Source organism: Ornithorhynchus anatinus, chromosome 21 (genome assembly GCF_004115215.2).
Source record: "Ornithorhynchus anatinus isolate Pmale09 chromosome 21, mOrnAna1.pri.v4, whole genome shotgun sequence".
Classification (NCBI taxonomy): domain Eukaryota; kingdom Metazoa; phylum Chordata; class Mammalia; order Monotremata; family Ornithorhynchidae; genus Ornithorhynchus; species Ornithorhynchus anatinus.
Genome location: NC_041748.1, coordinates 23,276,746 through 23,294,340, shown reverse-complemented (window position 1 = coordinate 23,294,340; position 17,595 = coordinate 23,276,746). Strand labels below are relative to the sequence as shown.

At 64.3% G+C, this 17,595-nt stretch overlaps 1 protein-coding gene across 1 annotated transcript; it reads right to left on the bottom strand.

Moving 5' to 3' along the window:
• Positions 1-283: 283 nt before the first annotated feature.
• UBE2L3 (ubiquitin conjugating enzyme E2 L3) lies at positions 284-16,645 on the bottom strand. Its single transcript, XM_029049079.2, has 4 exons — positions 16,551-16,645; positions 8,236-8,331; positions 3,312-3,498; positions 284-1,280 (listed from the first exon to the last, which is right to left on the bottom strand). The coding sequence occupies exons 1-4, from the start codon at positions 16,575-16,577 to the stop codon at positions 1,126-1,128; spliced, it is 465 nt and encodes a 154-aa protein (XP_028904912.1). The 5' UTR covers positions 16,578-16,645; the 3' UTR covers positions 284-1,125.
• Between the last annotated feature and the right edge of the window lie 950 nt (positions 16,646-17,595).

The window sequence follows — 17,595 nt, the reverse complement described above, 5'->3', positions numbered from 1 at the left end:
GTAAGTCCGGCGCCCACCCCTGCTCCCGGAGAGAGGAAAGGACATTGTTCTTGTCTGCCCGTCTCCCCCCCCGATTAGACCGTAAGCCCGTCAAAGGGCAGGGACCGTCTCTCTCTGTTGCCCATTTGTCCATTCCAAGCGCTTAGTCCAGTGCTCTGCACATAGTAAACGCTCAATAAATACCACTGAATGAATGAATGAAAGGACGACCCAGCTCGGCCCGCCCGGCCCCGGCCCCCCTGACCCGCTGCCCCTCTCTCAATTAAAGCACACACACAGAGGCTTGGGGATTGCCCATTTAATGAACATAACGGTGGTAACAACAGCCAGACTGCACCGAGGCCCGGCCCGCCGCCCAACAGCCCCGGACCCCCCCACCGCCCCCCGCTTGCGTCTCGAGCGGGGGTGGGGGGGGGGGACGGGACACGCTTTATTCGGTTCCAAAGCGAGTGGGGGAAGAAGTCAGGATTCGGCAGCCCGGGGCAGAGATGGGGAAGGGGGGGAGAGAGAACGAGACAGAGGGAGGGGAGGGGGGGAGACAGAGAGAGAACGAGAAAGAGACAGAGGATGAGAGACAGAGAGAGCAGAGAGAAAAGGGGGTGCGGGTGGAAGGAGAGAGAAAGGAGGGACGGAACTACAGAACAGCTGCAGCTCCCTGCTGGGCCGGGAGCCTGAACCCAGGGCGCGGGGAGAATAAAATGAAAATAAAAACCCAGGGGGAACCGTCCACGGACACGAGGACGGCCGCGATCGTTTCCATCGGCTCGGCTCGCGGCCTTAAGGGCAGAATGGAAGTTGGCGATTTTTGATAAATTCTGACAAGAAAAGAAACAACGTATCCTTAAAGTAGATTGAAGCAGTGATTTTTTTTTCTTTTTTTTTTTTAAAACAAGGAAAGCAGAACTAGAACATCTTAAGTATTTAATCCTTTCTTTACAGGTTACCTAGACCACATCTGATTAAGAAAACGGTAGAAAGTTAGTAACAGCCACAAGTTACCAGCAGGCGGTGGCCCTTGCCAATTTCCCATAGAGTCCTGCTCGGCGGGGGGCCCGGGGGGCCCGGGCGCCCGCCGCCCGCCCGCCGCCCGCCCGGCACGCCCGCACACCTCCGTGGCCGCGGCGTTCAGTCCACGGGCCGCTTTTCGCCGTATTTCTTTGTGAACTCCTCGGCGTTCTTACAGAATTTTTTACGGTCCTTAGAATACTCCTCCGCCAGGTCGGCGCGCAGAGGGTGTTCGGGCTGCGGGTCGTTCACCAACGCTATGAGGGACTGGATGACTGTCGGGGAAAGGACACAAGGGCCGTCAGTGCCCGCAGGGCGCTCCGCCCCGGCCCGCCGTCCAGTTCCCCGAGGCCGTGAGCGGAGAGACCCCGGGCCCGGCGGGAGGAAGGGGAGACCGGTCGGCGCCCGGCCCTCGCGGCTCGGGGCGGCGGGAACGTGGCTGACGTTCGCCGGGCGCTCTCCGCGGGGCGGATACGGGGCCGCCCCGCCCGACCCCCCTCTGGACCGGGAGCTCCTTGTGGGCGGGGAGCGGGCCCACCGTCCCCGTTATTCCCTACTCTCCCAAGCGGTCGGTACAGTGCTCCGCACACGGTAAGCGCTCGGGACGACAGACTGACGCCGTCCCGGCCCCACGTGGAGCCTTTAGTTGGTGTTGCGGGCGGAATCGGGATCTCGGCTTCGTAATACAGAGGAGGAAAACTGAGGCTTAGAAAGATTTCGGGGCTCGCCCGAGATCTCTCAGCCTGGCGGCTGGACGGGCCCCCGGGTCTCTCGAGCCCCGACTTCTGGCTCTCCCCGCTAAGTCGTACCGCCTCCCTGCCCAGCCCGCGCTCCCGTGGCTTTCCGACGGACCCGGTCTGCGCTAGGCCCTCCTGCCCCGCCGGAGCCCAGCTGGCACCCTGCCCGACCCTGAGCCCGACCCCTCACCGGAAAGCCGGTCGTTTGCCGTCTTCTGACAAGGTCCCGGAGGACGGGACGGAGGCCGCGGGCGGGCCTCGGTCCGCCCGCTCTGGCCAACGTCCGCTCGGGGGACTCGTCTCGGGTCACGCCCCCAGGACGGGGGTCCGGTGGAGGCGACCGGCCGCCCAGAGTTAAGTGGGCCGGCGGCCCGGCCGGCCAGCCCGTTGCCCGCCAACCCCACCCCGAGGCCTCGCCGACTGCCCTCGGGGCTGCTGCTGGGGTTTGGGGACTGTGGCGGGGAGGGGCTGAGGCTCGGCAGCACCCCCGCCCCCATCGCCCTGAGGCCGGGGAGGGTCGGCAGACGCGGGTCAGGGGGCAGAAGCGGCAGCCGGCAGGGCAGCCGAGAGGGCCGAGCTCCCCCGCCCCGGGAGGCGGGGCACCGGGCGACGGGCATTCGTGTGCCCCCGGTGCCAGCTTCCTCCCTCTGCAGAACGGGCAGGAGAGAGAGGCCCGGGGGCTTCCGGCACTCCCACCTGCCCGTCTTTCACCTGCTCATTTCTGTCCGCCCATCTGACCATCGGACGGCGAGGACGCTGTGCCCCGGGCCTCGAGGGAGGGCCAGCCTGCTGGGAACTCACCGGTGTCGGGGGACCGGCCCTCAGCCGCCTGGTACAGGTGCCCCCTGAGCTGCCGGGGGACACGACTGAGGCGGGACGGTGGGCTAGAACCAGATCCCTGCCCGGAGCGGGCAGGGCAGAGGGACGTGCCACCCCGAGCCCCGCCCGTCTCCCCCAGGTCACCTCCCCCCTCCACAGGACTGGTGCCGCTTCCCTCGGAGGCTGAGGGGGCGGCTGTGGGCCCCACCTGGTGACCCCCGGGCTGAGCCACCGTGGCTCGACCGAGTCCACCGTGCCCAGATGGGTCATCCCGAGCACCCCAGAGCCAGGCTCGGGCCCGCGGGGAGGCTGAGAGGGAGCCGCTGGGAAATTCCCGCCTCCTCCGGGCACGTGGCTTCCCAACTGGAACATCCGAGCACTGCCGGGGGGGATCCCCGGCCACGCGGGCCCCGGCCGGCCGGTCCCGCCAACCCCGCGGGGCGGCCCCATCCCGCCCCCCCAACCCTCGGGAAGGTCTCTCCTCACCAAGGAGCCCTCGGGGTTTGGTTTTCCGCCCCAACCTCAGACGCCCCCCGCCGCCCCAAGACCCCCAGGCCCACTTCGGAGGGAGAACCGGGGCCAGCGGCGACGCCGGCGGTTCGGCCGAGATGTCCGCTCGCCGCCCGCCCGTCGGCCCCCCACGGGGGACGGGGCCGTCCTCCCGGTACCGGGGCCGGCCGGGTCCCCGCCCCCCGACCGGCGGGCCGACAAGAGGGCGGGCGGGCGGGCGGGCGGACGGACGGCTCTCACCTTGATCGGTCTTGGTGGCCGGCTTCCAGTTCTCAGCGCTGATGACGGGAAGGCAAACCTGCCCCTTCTCGTCGATGTTCGGGTGGTAGATCTTGGTTTTGAACGTGATCTTTGGGGGCTTGAAGGGGTACTCCGCGGGAAAGTTGATCTCAATCCGGAAGGCTCCCTTATCGTACGGAGGGTTGTCCTGCAAACGGGGGGAGGAGGTGGCGGCTCAGACACCGGGGGCCGGGTGGCCGCGAGGTAGAGCCTTACCCTCCCCGGGCTGGGGGGAGGGTGGGGGGCGGCGTAGGGAGACGGGCCCCGGCTCCCCACGCCGCCAGACCCGGGGGGATGCCAGGAGGGTCTGCCCAGCGCCACCCCGACGATCCGAGGTCCAGCCGGCTCGACGCCTGGCCGGAGCCCACCCCCCCCTCACTCCAAGTCGTCCCCGGTTTAAAACAAAAACTCTCCCGTGAGCCCGGGATCGCCCGGGCTCGGCCTCTGACCTTCACCCCGAGGTCCCCGCCGCCCTCTCCCCGCCACGGGTCGCCGCCAGCTCCCACCCCAGGGCCCGAGCCCCCACGATCCCCGCCCTCCCCTCAAGCGTCCGCTGCTCCCCTGCCCTCCTCGGGATACGGGGCGGTGGACGGGGCATAAGCCCGCGAGTCAGAAGGTCAGGGGTTCTAATCCCGGCTTTGCCGTGTGACCTGGGGCAGGTCGCCTGGCTTCTCTGTGCCTCAGTTACCTCATCTGTAAAGTGGGGATTGAGACCGTGAGCCCCGTGTGGGACAATTCGCTTGTATCCGCCCCAGCGTTGAGTACGATGCCCGGCACGTAGTAAGTGCTTAACAAATATCATTATCATTATTATCGGCGGCTCTGAGGTCGCCCCGACGACCCTCCGCCCCTCTGGGGGGGGGCTGCACCGGGGCCTGCCGTAACGCGCCCTCCCGGGGCGAGCACGTTCCGGAGTCGCGTGGCAGTGACCGCCCCCACACGTGGCGAAGACCGGGCCGGCCCACGCAACCTCGGGACGGGTCTCCACCGGAACCGCGGCCCCGTTCGGAGGCGGACCGGACCCGGATAACCGAGGAGGAGGGAAAGGCGCGGGGAAAACCCAGCGGGGACCGAGGGCGGGGGGCAGCCGGCCCACGGCTCGGCTCTGTGGAAGCCCGAGGGCGGTCCGTCGAGCTTCTAGGTCGAGCTCTTCCGTTATCCGCACCCGACCGACTCCAGGTTTATCCCGTTCCCCGGGTTCGAGGGCTCCGGTTCGGCCCGTCGCTCCCAAGACCCCCGTCTCCGGACCTCGATAAGAGCCGGGGTATCTGCTGAGCGCTTCCTAGGTGCCGGGCGCTGTACTAAGTGCTGGGGTGGGTTGCAGCACACAGTCCCTGTCCCCGCACAGGGCTCTCAGTCTTAATGCCCATTTTACAGATGAGGTCGCTGAGGCAAGGGAAGCTGGCCCGAGGTCCCGCAGCCGACGAGTGGCGGAGGCGGCACCCGAACCCCAGACCTTCCGACCCCCGGACCCGTGCTCCGGCCCAGGCCAGAAGAGAGGTCGCGGACTGCTGCCGGAGGGTAAAGGTTGCCACGGAGTCCCGGCTCACGGTCCGGTAGCCCAAACTCACGGCGGAGTGAGGTATCCCGGGAGTTCGGAAGCGGAGTCCCCATGTCTGCTGGTGGGTGGGGGCCCCGGGTGCTTTTTTGTTTTTTAAATGGCATTTGTTAAGCACTTCCTATGTGCCCGGCACTGTTCTAAGCGCTGGGGTAGGTACAGGATCATCAGGTCAGACCCAGTCCCCATCCCCATGTGTCTTAGTGGCCATTTTCCAGACGCGGGAACTGAGGCACGGAGAGGTGAAGTGACTCGCCCGGTTGCGTACACAGTTGTGTACACTGAGGAGAACAGGATGACCGTTCCCGGCCCGCGCTGACCTCGCGATCTAACGAGGGAGAGTTGGCTGCACATTATCCATGCTCCGTGGAAGCTGGGGAAGAACACGAAGACCAACCAGCAAAACCTCGGCAGGAGAGAAGCGGCACGACCCGGTGGACAGCGCGCGGGCCTGGGAGTCGGCAGGACCTGGGTTCAAATCCCGGTCCTGCCACTAATCTGCTGTGTGACCTCGGGCGAGTCACGACGTCTCCGTGCCTGAGTTGACTCGTCTGAAAAATGAGGATGAGGGCTGGGAGCCCCATTTGGGACCCGGCCTGTATCCAAACCGACGAGCCTTCCCGGGGTTTCAAATGGCGCCTGGCAAATTAGAGAGCGCTTCGGCAAATAAAGAAAATACACGAAGAAAAACAGAGTGGGACTCCCCGGACGGATAACCCAACAGGTGAACGAATATGCCCACGAGGGACCCGGTGGGGGGCGAGGGTCACCCGAGGAGGGGCGCGGAGGGGCAAGCTGGGGCCCAGTGGGAGAAGAGAGCGGACGGGCGAGAGGAGGCGGCAGGAACCGCCCCGAGCCCACAGGAGTTTCTGCGAGACGGGAGTTTCCGTCAGATGCGGCGAGAGCCGGGGACGACCGGGGGGGGGGGGGGGGGGGGTGTCTCTGAGGAGAGGGTCGCGTCCCGAAGGCGTGGAAAGAAGCCCACCCGGGCAGCAGGAGGTAGGACGCGCGGCAGAGGGAGAGGCCGGGAGCGGGGATGCCCGTTACGGCAGCTCCGGCCGGAGAGCGACGCGGGCGGGGTGCGGAGGCAAGGCGGCCTCCCGGAAACATCGAGGAAGACAGGGCGGCCTGGCTCAGAGCCCCAGAGCGGACGCGGGAGGTGGTGCCGTCGGCTGGGACGGCCAAGACTGATGATGATGATGGCATTTGTTAAGCGCTTACTATGTGCAAAGCACTGTCCTAAGCGCTGGGGGGATACGAAGTGAGCAGGTGGTCCCACGTGGGGCTCACAGTCTTCATCCCCATTTTACAGATGAGGTCACTGCGGCACAGAGAAGTTAAGCGACTTGCCCCAAGTCACACAGCTCACGTGCGGCAGAGGCGGGATTTGAACCCGTGACCTCTGACTTCCTAGCCCGCGCTCTTTCCACTGAGCCACGCTGCTTCGAAGGAGAGGGTTCTGGCTCCGCCGCTTGCCTCCTGTGGGACTCTGGGCGAGACGCTTAACTTCTCTGTGACTCAGGTCCCTCATCTGTAAACCGGGGATAATGATGATGGCATTTGTTAAGCGCTTACTAAATAATAATAATAATAATAATTTCGGTATTTGTTAAGCACTTACTATGTGCAGAGGACTGTTCTAAGCGCTGGGGGAGATAAAGGGTCATCGGGTGGTCCCACGTGAGGCTCACAGTCTTCCTCCCCATTTTACAGATGAGGGAACTGAGGCGCAGAGAAGTGAAGTGACTCGCCCACAGTCACACAGCGGACAAGTGGCAGAGCCGGGATTCGAACCCATGAACTCTGACTCCAAAGCCCGGGCTCTTTCCACTGAGCCACGCTGCTAATCCCATAAATAAAGCACTGTTCTAAGTGCTGGGGGGATACAAGGTGATCGGGTTGTCCCACGTGGGGCTCACAGCCTTCACCCCCATTTTACAGACGGAGGTAACTGGGGCACAGAGAAGTGAAAGGACTTGCCCAAAGTCACAGAGTTGACAAGCATCGGAGCCGGGATTCGAACCCATGAACTCTGACTCCCCAGCCGGGCTCCTTCCACTGAGCCATGCGGCTTCTTACTATGTGCCAAGCCCTGTTCTAAGCGCTGGGGAGGATTCAAGGTGATCAGGTTGTCCCATGTGGCCTCAAGGTCTTCATCCCCATTTTCCAGATGGGGTAACCGAGGCACAGAGACGTGAACCGACTTGCCCAAAGTCACCCAGCTGGCAAGCGGCGGAGCCGGGACTCGAACCCATGACCCCTGACTCCCCAGCCCGGGCTCTTTCCGCTGAGCCACGCTGCTTCTCGAGGAGCGGGGGTAGGTGGAGGGGGGGGGTGGATCCAGAGCCGAGGGTCGAGGGACCCCAGAGTCCCGGCGAGCGAACCCGGAGAGAAGAGTCGCCACTTTGGGGCGAGGGGCTTCACGTTTCTGCCTGCGCCCCAGCGGGTCACCGCCAGCGGCCCCGGGGCCGAGCACAAACCCCCAACCAGCGGCCGGGCCGTTGGCAGGGCCGGCCGGCCTCGGCCCCCGCCCCGGCCCGCTGGGAAGGACGAGAGGCCCGGGCCCCGTCTCAGGGCCGGGCGACCCCGCCGCCGCCGGGGACCTCGGAGCAACGCCCAAGCCGGGATGCCGACCGTCGGGGCCGCGCCCTCTGCCCGAGCTCCTCCCGGGCCGTCAGGAACCCAGCCACGGTGGTGGAGGCGGAAATATCAGAGCGGGGAGGGGCTGAGCTTCGCCGGGCACCGCCTTCCCCAGCCGGCAGCAGCGGCGGGGTCCCGGGGAGACGGCAGGTGGCCGGTGCCACACCTGGACCACGCGGGGATGGGGCCGAGCAGCCGGAGCCCCGACCCAGGGGGTGAGGGGACGACCCTCCCGGTGCCGGGGATTAGCAGAACCAGCTGAGTGACCGCCCGAGGTGGGAGTTCTCCGAGGAGCCCAATTCAGGGGCGGGAGGCCTCGGGGACCTCCGACCGGCCCCGGGGGGCCGTGGCGTGGTCGTGGCCCCACGGCAAACGCTCCGCCCTCACCCACGGGTCCACCTCGACCGGCTTCTCCCGCTCGGCCGGAGCCGTACGGGCCGCGCTCCGGGAGAACCCCCCGGCGTGCGCGAGACACGTGCCGCATCCCAGGGTGTGCGCCCCGGACGGCGGATCCCGCCCCCGGCCTCCTCCTCCTGCAACACCTCTGGGGCCCGCCGAGACCCGCCACTCCGTGACCTCCGTCCCGGGACGGGGATCCGGGCCGTTCAGAAACCCTCGGGCTGGACCGGCGCCCCTCCGTCCCCGCCACCCCCCCCGGGGGGGGGGGGGGGGGGGGTCCATACTCACGGGAACGATCAGCCCTTGCCAGGTCAATAAATTAGCTTCATCCACTTGAATGTTCCGGAAGTTTTTCATGCCACATTTGCGGATTTCTTCAAGCTCCTGGGGAGAGGCGAAAGCGAGGGGGTCACGGGATCGCTCGGGCGGGGCCCGGGTGCCCGGGAGAGGGGGGGAGCGCCCGCTGCCAATCAGTCCGGGAGACGCACCCGCCGACGGACACGCACACCGACACAGACGCGGTGCGCCCCAGGCACCACGGAGGCCAGCTCGTCCGCTGGAGGGAAGGGGAGAAGGGTGATGGTCCAACCTATTTCCGGGGACAGATCCCGGGGGGACTCGATCCCCAATCCCAAACGGGACCGGGCGGCCCAGAACTGACACCCCTGGGCCCTCGTTCCAAGGGGGCGGGTGGAAATAATAATGTCGGTATTTGTTAAGCGCTTACTATGTGCAGAGCACCGTTCTAAGCGCTGGGGGAGACACAGGGGAATCAGGTCGTTCCACGTGAGGCTCACAGTTAATCCCCATTTTACAGATGAGGTCACTGAGGCACACAGAGAAGTGAGGTGACTCGCCCGCAGTCACACGGCTGACAGGCGGCAGAGCCGGGAGTCGAACCCATGACCTCTGACTCCGAAGCCCAGGCTCTTTCCACTGAGCCACGCTGCTTCCCAATGTCCCCATGGGTGGTGGGGGACACGTGAGGGGGCGTCTAGACAGCTCCGCCACGGAGGGACGAGCTATATACAGGCTCGAGCAGATGCTTACAGAAGCGGGGGGACCCAGGGGCGACAGCCCGGGCCTGGGAGTCAGGAGACCCGGGTTCCAATTTCTGGCTCCGCCATTCATCTGCTGGGTGACCCTGGACGAGTCACTTCCCTTCCTGGGGGCTTCTGTTTCGTCGCTTGTCAAAATGGGGTCCGATACTCGCCCTCCCCGCTTGTACGGAAAGCGCTCGGGAAACACGACTGAATGAATGGTACCGTCCTGACAAGCAGCACGGCCTAACGGGTAGAGCCCGCGCCTGAGAAGGACCCGGGTTCTAATCCTGGCTCTGCCGCTTTCATTCCCTCGTATTTACCGGGCGCTTCCTCTGTGCAGAGCACTGTACTAAGCGCTTGGCGCCGTACTGAGTCCGCCGCGTGACCTTGGCCGAGTGACGTCCGTTCTCAGTGTCCCGGTTTCTTCCCGGGGATTAAGACCGGGAGCCCTCTACGTGACGAGGACAGTCGTCCAAACCGATCATCTTCTACCTATCCCAGGGTTTAGAACAGTGCTCAGCACATAGTAAGCGCTTCAGAAACACCGCTATCATCATTAATACCGTGTCTAACCCAGCGCTCAGTAGCGAGCGCTCGGCCAACACCGCACCCGTGATTACTAGCTTGAAGCGTGAGGGTGGGAGGACCGCTGGCTGCTGCCCGGGGCTTCCTCCGCTCTCACGGGCGGCGGGCGCTACGCAAGTCTCCCGGGGGGTTTCCATCTCGTGTGCCAGGAAACCCCCCCCCCCCCCGGGGACCCCGCCCCCGGACGTATCCCCCGCTAACCACGCTCCCGCCCGCCGGATCGGCCACGGCGGGTCGCGTGTCACCTCCTCGGCCCCGGAGGCCGGACGGGGGATCCGGGGGGGAGTCGACGGTCCCCCGCAAAGGGCACCTCCTCACGGAGGCCTCCCTGACCCGTCCCCGCTCACGCCCCCCCGCCCCGCATCAATTCCCCGAGCGTCTGCCCGGGTCCCCCCCGTGGGCCCCCGCCGGGAAAATGGGACCCCGAGAGCCAGGAGGCCCGCGAGGGCCCGGTGCCGCGGGCGGAGGTGGGGGCCGAGGAGCCATCGGGGGCATTCCGTGAGCTGGGCGGGACCAGCGGCATCCCGACAGGCCACCCGCCGCCGTGGGCGGCGACCGAGGTGCCCGCCCGCCGGGTCGACCCGCCTTGGACACGGCGTCGCTGGGTCCCAAACGAAAAAACAACACTCCCCACCCCCCAGGGGTCAATCGCCCCAAGTCTCTCGCTTCTATTTCACGCGACCGTATGTAAGGCGTTGAGTCCGTCCCCTCTGGGTCCTTGACTCTCCCCCCGGGGCACACACCGCCGACACCCTCCATCTCTGCCGATGACTCGGCAAGTACCAGACGCCCCCGTCTCTGACCGCCCGGCCCCCCAAAATCGCCCCACTGGCCCGGCCCATCCCGCACCCCGACTCTCCCCCAGTGACCCAACCCGGACCATCTTATCCCCCCGACTCCCCGCGGTGACCCAGGACGGACCATCCCACGCCCCCCCCCCGACTGTCCCTTCTCCGTCCCCGACATCCCCCCGAGAGTCCCGGCCCATCCCACCGCCTCGACCCTCCCCTCTCCGTCCCTCCGTCCCCAGGCCGGACCACCCCATCCCATCTGCTCGACTGTCCCCTCTCTGTCCCCAACTCTTCCCGTGAACCTGCCCCAACCCCTCCGCGTTCGGTGCGGTGACCTGGGCGGTTTCCTGTGGAACCGAGTCCCTTCTCTCCCCCGGCCCCTGGGGGGGGGGGGGGGAGTAGCGTTTCCTGGTCCCGGGGGGGGAGAAATTGGGAAACCGACGATCCGGGTCCGCCCCGTCCGCCTCCTCCAAGGGTGTCGACTCCGAGCGTCAGGCTCTCCGGGGGCTCTTACCTCACTCCGGCGGGAGCTGCCCGGGGACAGGGAACCTGCCCGGTGCTTCTGGGGCCCTTAGTGATGCGACTTAATAACTGTGGTATCTGTTAAGCGCTTGCTCCGTGTCGGGCGCCGTACTAAGCGCTAGGCTAGATTTGAGCAAATCGGGCCGGACACGGTTCCTGTCCCACAGAGAGCTCACGGTCTTAACCCCCATTTTGCAGAAGAGGGAACTGAGGTCCAGAGAAGTGCAGTGACTCGCCCGGGGTCTCGTCAGCTGTGTGACTGCGGGCAAGTCGCTTCACTTCTCTGCGCCTCAGTTGCCTCATCTGCAAAACGGGGGTGAGGACGGTGAGCCTCACGTGGGACACCCCGATGAGCCTGGATCTCCTCCGGCACAGAGAACAGTGCTCCGCACATAGTAAACGCTTAACAAATGCCAACGTTATTATTATTACAAGTGAAAGAGTCGCGATTAGAACCCAGGTCTTTCCGACTCCCGGGCCCGAGCGCCATCCACCAGGCCTCGCCCAGGTGGGCCGGGGTCCTCCGAGGGGCTCGTCACGCCGCCGGGATTGACCGAACACCCGCGGGCTGGCGAGCGGACGCCTCCGGGGATCCCTGCCTTCGAGGCCTGCGCTCTAAATCGCCGCCCTCCTCCCTGGGCACCCAAGGGCGACGGTGGCACCGGAATCTGTGGCCCGGCCGAGCAAGGTCTGGGCTCGGGGCGGGGGGCGTCCACGCCGGGTCGCCATGGCCGGGCACGAGCTTGACCTCGGCTCCCCGGCCTCCGGCCGCCCCTCCCGCCGCCCCCGGTCAAGGCAATTCCACAAGATCCACGCCACCCTCCCGGCTGGGTGCTCCGGAGAACCAAGCCCTCCCAAGTGAGGAGCCGCCCTGCCCGGATCGGGCAAGACCGGTGCCCACGGAGCCCCCCGGACCCACCTCCCGGCGCCAGGCCGGGGGCGCGACGGGGCGGCGGCGGGGTGAGAGCTCACAGGAAGCAGGGGAAGGCACGAACAGGAAACGGGGGCTGAGTCAGCGCCCGGGCCCCGCTCCCGCTTCCCCCACCGGAGCCGCCGCGGCTCGACCGGGACCCCAGCGGCCCCCCGGGACCGCGGGGACCACCGGGTCCGGGCCCGGGTCCTCGCGGTGCCCGCACCACCTGTGCAGACCGGCCACGGGAGGGGCAGGGGCGGCTTCACGGGAGAAGGGGAGGCGGGGCTGGGGGGCAACGGGCTACAGACCCCTCCCCCCCCAAAACACACTCTCCATCCATCCGCTTTGTGGCCCCGGGCGGGCAAAGGTGGCTTTAGACCGTAAGCTCCCCGAGGGCAGGCGGCCCAGAAACGGACCCGCCCAGGGAATCTTTCCGAAGGAGCGCGGCCTAACGCGGACAGCCCGGGCCCGGCAGTCAGAAGGACCTGAGTTCTAGTCTCGGCTCCGTCACCTGTCTGCTGTGGCACCTGGGCCAGATCACTTCGCGGCTCGACGCCTCGGTCCCCTCATCCGCCAGACGGGGACGAAGACTGTGAGCCCCACTTGGGGCCCGGCCTGCGTCCGACCCGATCAACAGCGCTACAGAACGGTGTCTGGCACGTAGTAGGCGCTTAGCAGACAGCGTATAAAAAGAAAGAACGATCAGCTCCGAATCCACGGGCCAAGTGCCCCTTCTCCCTCCCCCCGGCTCCACCTGAACCCCTCCCCGGGGATCCAAACGGGCCCCAGAGCAGGTCAAAGAACCACCGTCGGGAGCGAGGGGGTAAAACTTTCGCCTTTCCGTTAGGGCGCGGACCGGCCCCGCGAAGCCAACGCAAGGGACCTGTTTGTCCTTCTCTCCCTCTGGGCTCGGAGTCAACGGCCTTTATCAGCGGTATTTATCGAGCGCTTACTGTGTGCAGAGCACTGTTGCGAGCGCTTGGGAGAGTACAATCATCACAAGTTGGGAGCCACGCTCCCTGCCCGCAGCGGGTTTACGGTCTAGAAGGGGAGAGAGACACCAATACAGAGGAATTACCGATGTGGACAGAAGGACCCGGGGGCTGAAAGAAGGGTGGGAATCCAAATGCAGGGGCGACGCAGAAGAGAATGAGAGAAGAGCACTGTAGAAGGGGATGGCGGAGCACTGGCCGACAGAGCGGGCGCTAAGCGAGCCAAAAATTCATTTCTGGTGACATCCTGGCCCCCGACCCGGGGGAATGCCACCCTTTGGCACGCGCCCGGTATGGGCAAGAGGGTAGGTCCAGATTGGTCGACGACACCCAAGACACCAGGCACGAGGGCGAGGAGAGGCTGGCACCCAAGAGGGCGGGGACGCCAGCGCAGAACGGGGTGGCGACGTTGGCACGGGAGCCATTTAAACGCCCTGCGTCGCAGACCCACACCCAATCTGGCTGCAAAACAGGCACCTGTCCGTCCACTTCCTCCTGCGGCCGACGGGGATTCACCCGGTCGCTGGAGGAAGGGAGAGCCCGTTTCCGAGGACCCATCGGAGGCTGGGCTCAACCGTTCCCGGGGCCGACGCGCTTCACCCTCCCCCAAGCGGGCACGGCACGCTTTTTCGGACGCCCAGCGGCCCCGGCCCGTGGAAAGAGCACGGCTCGGAGAGCCGGGTTCTAATCTCGGCTCCGCCGCTTCCTCGCTGTTGAGACTGTGGGCAAGTCGCTTAACCTCTCCGGGCTTCGGTTTCCCGATCTCCCTCAACCAAGCAATCGTATCTATTGAACGCTTACTGTGTGCAGAGCACTGAGCTAAGCGATCGGGGGGGGGGGGTGCAGTCCAGTAGGGAGTCGCATTCTCTGCCCACAGGGTGGTCTGAGTCTCGTCCTCGCCCTCACAGGCGATGCAGTCTGTGCGGGGCCGGGATTTCGTCTGGTCTCATCGTCCTGAATTACAATAACCACCACCACTGTGGTATTTATTAAGCGCTTCCTATGGGTCAAGCACCGTTCTAAACACCGGGGAAGACAAAAGATAAAGAACAAATCCCCGTCCCACGCAGGGCTCCCAATCTAAGCAGGATAAACAGGTAGGATTACGATCACAGTGGCGGTTAGGCGCTTACTACATCCTCAAGCACTGGGGTAGACACGAGTTAATCAGGTTGGACACCGTACCTGTCCCCCATGGGGCTCACGGACTTCATCCCCATTTAAGAGACGAGGTCACTGAGGCCCAGAGAAGTGAAGCGACTTGACCGAGGTCTCACGGCAAACAGGGGGGCCACGTCGGGCCTAGATCCTCTGACTCCCGGGCCTCGGCTCTTTGCACGAGGCTCCTCCAAAAATAATAATAACAACGTTGGTATTGGCTAAGCGCTTACTCTGTGCGGAGCACCGTTCTAAGCGCTGGGGGAGACACAGGGGAATCCGGTTGTCCCACGTGAGGCTCGCCGTCTTCATCCCCATTTGACAGATGAGGTAACGGAGGCCCAGAGAAGTGAAGTGACTCGCCCACAGTCACCCAGCTGACAAGTGGCAGAGCCGGGATTCGAACCTCTGGTCTCCCGCGTCCGCCCCAGCGCTTAGCGTGGTGCTTGGCACAGAGTGAATCGGGTAATTAGGGGGTCGTCTCACTGTGGGAGTGCGCAGCAAACGGCAGCCGCATACGCGTCGCTAACCTCTTCCCAAAGGATTCCGGGTACAAAATAAGAGGGGAGTGAGGGGACTGAGGTTCCCCTCCAAGGCTCGGGACCCTTCCCGCCCACCTCCCCGGGCCCGGGGAGCTGCTTCGGTGGAATAATAATAATAATAATAATAACGTTGGTCTTTGTGAAGCGCTTACTATGCGCAGAGCACTGTTCTAAGCGCCGGGGGAGATCCAGGGTCAGCAGGTTGTCCCGCGTGAGGCTCCCCAGTTAACCCCCATTTTACAGACGAGGCAAGTGAGGCCCGGAGAAGTGGAGGGAGGGACTTGGCCACGGTCACCCAGCTGACCAGCGGCAGAGCCGGGATCCGAACCTCTAGTGTCCCGCATCCACCCCAGCGCTTAGCGTGGTGTTTGGCACGGGGCGAATCGGGTAATTAGGTGCTCTTCGCACGGTTGGAGTGTGCAGAAAATGGCAGCCGCCAAGGCATCGGGGTGCTAACCTCTTCCAAATGGATTCCGGGTACCAAATAAAAGGAGAGTGAGGGCGATAAGGTTCCCCTCCACCTCTGGGGACCCTTCCCGCCCACCCCAATGGGCCCAGGGAGCTGCTTCGGTGGAATAATAATAATAATAATGTTAGTATTTGCGAAGCGCTTACTATGCGCAGAGCACTGTTCTAAGGGCTGGGGGAGATAGAGAAGCAGCGTGGCTCGGTGGCAAGAGCCCGGGCTTGTGAGTCAGAGGTCACGGGTTCGAGTCCCCGCTCTGCCACTTGCCAGCAGACTGTGGGCAAGTCACTTTGCCTCTCTGTGCCTCAGCTACCTCATCTGTAAAATGGGGATTAACCGCGAGCCTCACGTGGGACAACCTGATGACCCTGTAATGTTGGTATCTGTTAAGCGCTTACTACGTGCAGAGCACTGTTCTAAGCGCCGGGGGAGATACAGGTTAATCGGGTTGTCCCACGTGGGGCTCACAGTCTTAATCCCCATTTTACAGCTGAGGTAACTGAGGCACCGAGAAGTTAAGTGACTTGCCCACAGTCACACGACTGACAGGTGACCGAGCCAGGATTCGAACCCATCTCCCCCCGCGCTTCGAACAGTGCTCTGCACATAGTAAGCGCTGAACAAATACCAACATTATTATTATCCTCCAGGGTCATCAGCCTGTCCCACGTGAGCCTCCCCGTCTCCATCCCCGTTCTGCAGACGGGGAAACCGAGGCCCGGAGACGTGACCCGCCCACGGTCGCCCAGCTGACAAGGGGCGGGATCGGAACCCACGACCTCGGCCTCCCCGGCCCGGGCTCTCTCCGCCGAAGCCCGGCTGCTCCTCTGGGAAGTTGTCAGCTCGGATTTCCCCCCGGTTTCGCTTTTGCTTCTGGTGGCTTCTCGGCTCCAGTCAACCCGAGAGAAGCCACTTCCTTGGGAAAACGAAGAGCGCTGCGTCTGCATGACCCCATCTCGAGCGGCAACGTCGACGGGGCCGAGCCCCCTCCCCTTCCAAACCTTCCCCTCGACGGGGGAGGAAAAGAAAAAGACGGAAATAAAAAAAATCCCCGGTCCCGCGGGGAGACCCATCCTCCACTGGGGGGGGGGGGGAATGGCGCCAAGGCCTCGAAGGAAGCCCCCGAAATCCGGGCAGGGCGGGAGATTTCTAAATCACGGGCGGGGCCCCGCTTTGGGGAGGGGGGGGGGACGTTTTTTCCGGGTGGTTTGGTGCCCCCGAAAGAGAGGAAACGCTGTGCGAAGCGTTGGGGGAGGGGGGGAGGGGTTGGCCGGTCCTGGGGGTTGGCCGGAGCCCGGAGGCTTCTGGGAGTGGGCCGCCTTCAAGGGGGACCGGCCCCTAAGGCCGGCCGGGGCAGGACCGGCTCCGTCTGTCCGGTCCGCGGGGATTAAGGACCGACCGACCGACCGGGCCCCTCCCCCCCTCCCCCACCGGGCCTCAACCGAACCGAACCGGCTGGGGGGGGGGGGGGCGGGGACGACGGGAGGGCCCGGGGATCCCGCAACCGGGGAGACCCCCCCCCCGGCTCCCCCGCCGTCCCCCCGGCGGGTCGGGGCGGGCGGGGCCCGGCGGCCCGGAGGGAAGGTTTTACCTTCATCAGCCTCCTGCTGGCCGCCATCTTGGGTCTGTGCTGCTGCCGGCCCACAATGCATCGCGGCCGGCAGGGCGGCTAAAGCCCCTGCACTTCCTGCGGCGGGGGGCGGGGCCCGGGGCGGGGGGGGGGGCGGGGCCGAAGAGGGGGCCGCGCCCATTGGTGGGCGGGACCGAGGCGCGGGGCGGGGCCCGGGAGGGGGCGTCCCCATTGGTGGGCGGGGTCGGGGGGCGGGGCCCGGCGCGCGCCGAGGGGAGGGGCGGGCTCGGGGCGAGGGCGCGCTTTCCAGTCACGCTTTTCCTTCCTTCGTTCGTTCGTTCAGCCATTCTTCATTCAATCATCCATTCTTCATTCATTCGTTCGTTCCTTCGTTGGTTGATCCATTCTTCGTTCAGTCCGCCATCCACTCTTCATTCCTCCTCCGTTCGTTCGTTCTTCATTCAGCCATGCCTCCGTTCGTTCTTCATCCATTTATCCACTCTTCATTCATTCGTTCGTTCCTTCCTGCGTTGGTTCATCCATTCTTCATTCAATCGTCCATCCACTCTTCATTCATCCATCCGTTCGTTCGTTCTTCATTCAGTCATGCCTCCGTTCGTTCTTCATCCATTTATCCATTCTTCATTCATTCACTGATTCGTTTCTTTGTTGGTTTATCCATTCTTCATTCAGTCATCCATCCACTCTTCATTCAGTCATTCATCCACTCTTCATTCAATCATGCATCCGTTCGTTCTTCATTTATCCTTTCTTCATTCGTTCTTCATTCAGTCATTCACCCATTCTTCATTCATTCACTCGTTCCTTCATCCATTCTTCATTCGATCATTCCACCATCCGCCCATTCATTCAATCATTCACCCTTTCTTCATTCGTTTGTTCTTCATTCAATCGTTCGTCCATTCTTCATTCGTTCGTTCGTTCTTCATTCAATCATTTGTCCATTCTTAGTTCGTTCTTCATTTAAAAATTCGTCCATTATTCATTCATTTGTTCGTTCTTCATTTGATCATTCGTCCATTATTCATTCATTCGTTCTTCATTC

Excerpts from the sequence above, each read along its gene's own strand:
- UBE2L3 (XM_029049079.2), bottom strand. The coding sequence starts at position 16,577 with ATGGCGGCCAGCAGGAGGCTGATGAAG. Across the intron at positions 8,332-16,550 it reads CCAGCAGGAGGCTGATGAAG|GAGCTTGAAGAAATCCGCAA; the intron begins GTAAAACCTTCC and ends GCCTCTCCCCAG. Across the intron at positions 1,281-3,311 it reads GGCCACCAAGACCGATCAAG|TCATCCAGTCCCTCATAGCG; the intron begins GTGAGAGCCGTC and ends TTTCCCCGACAG.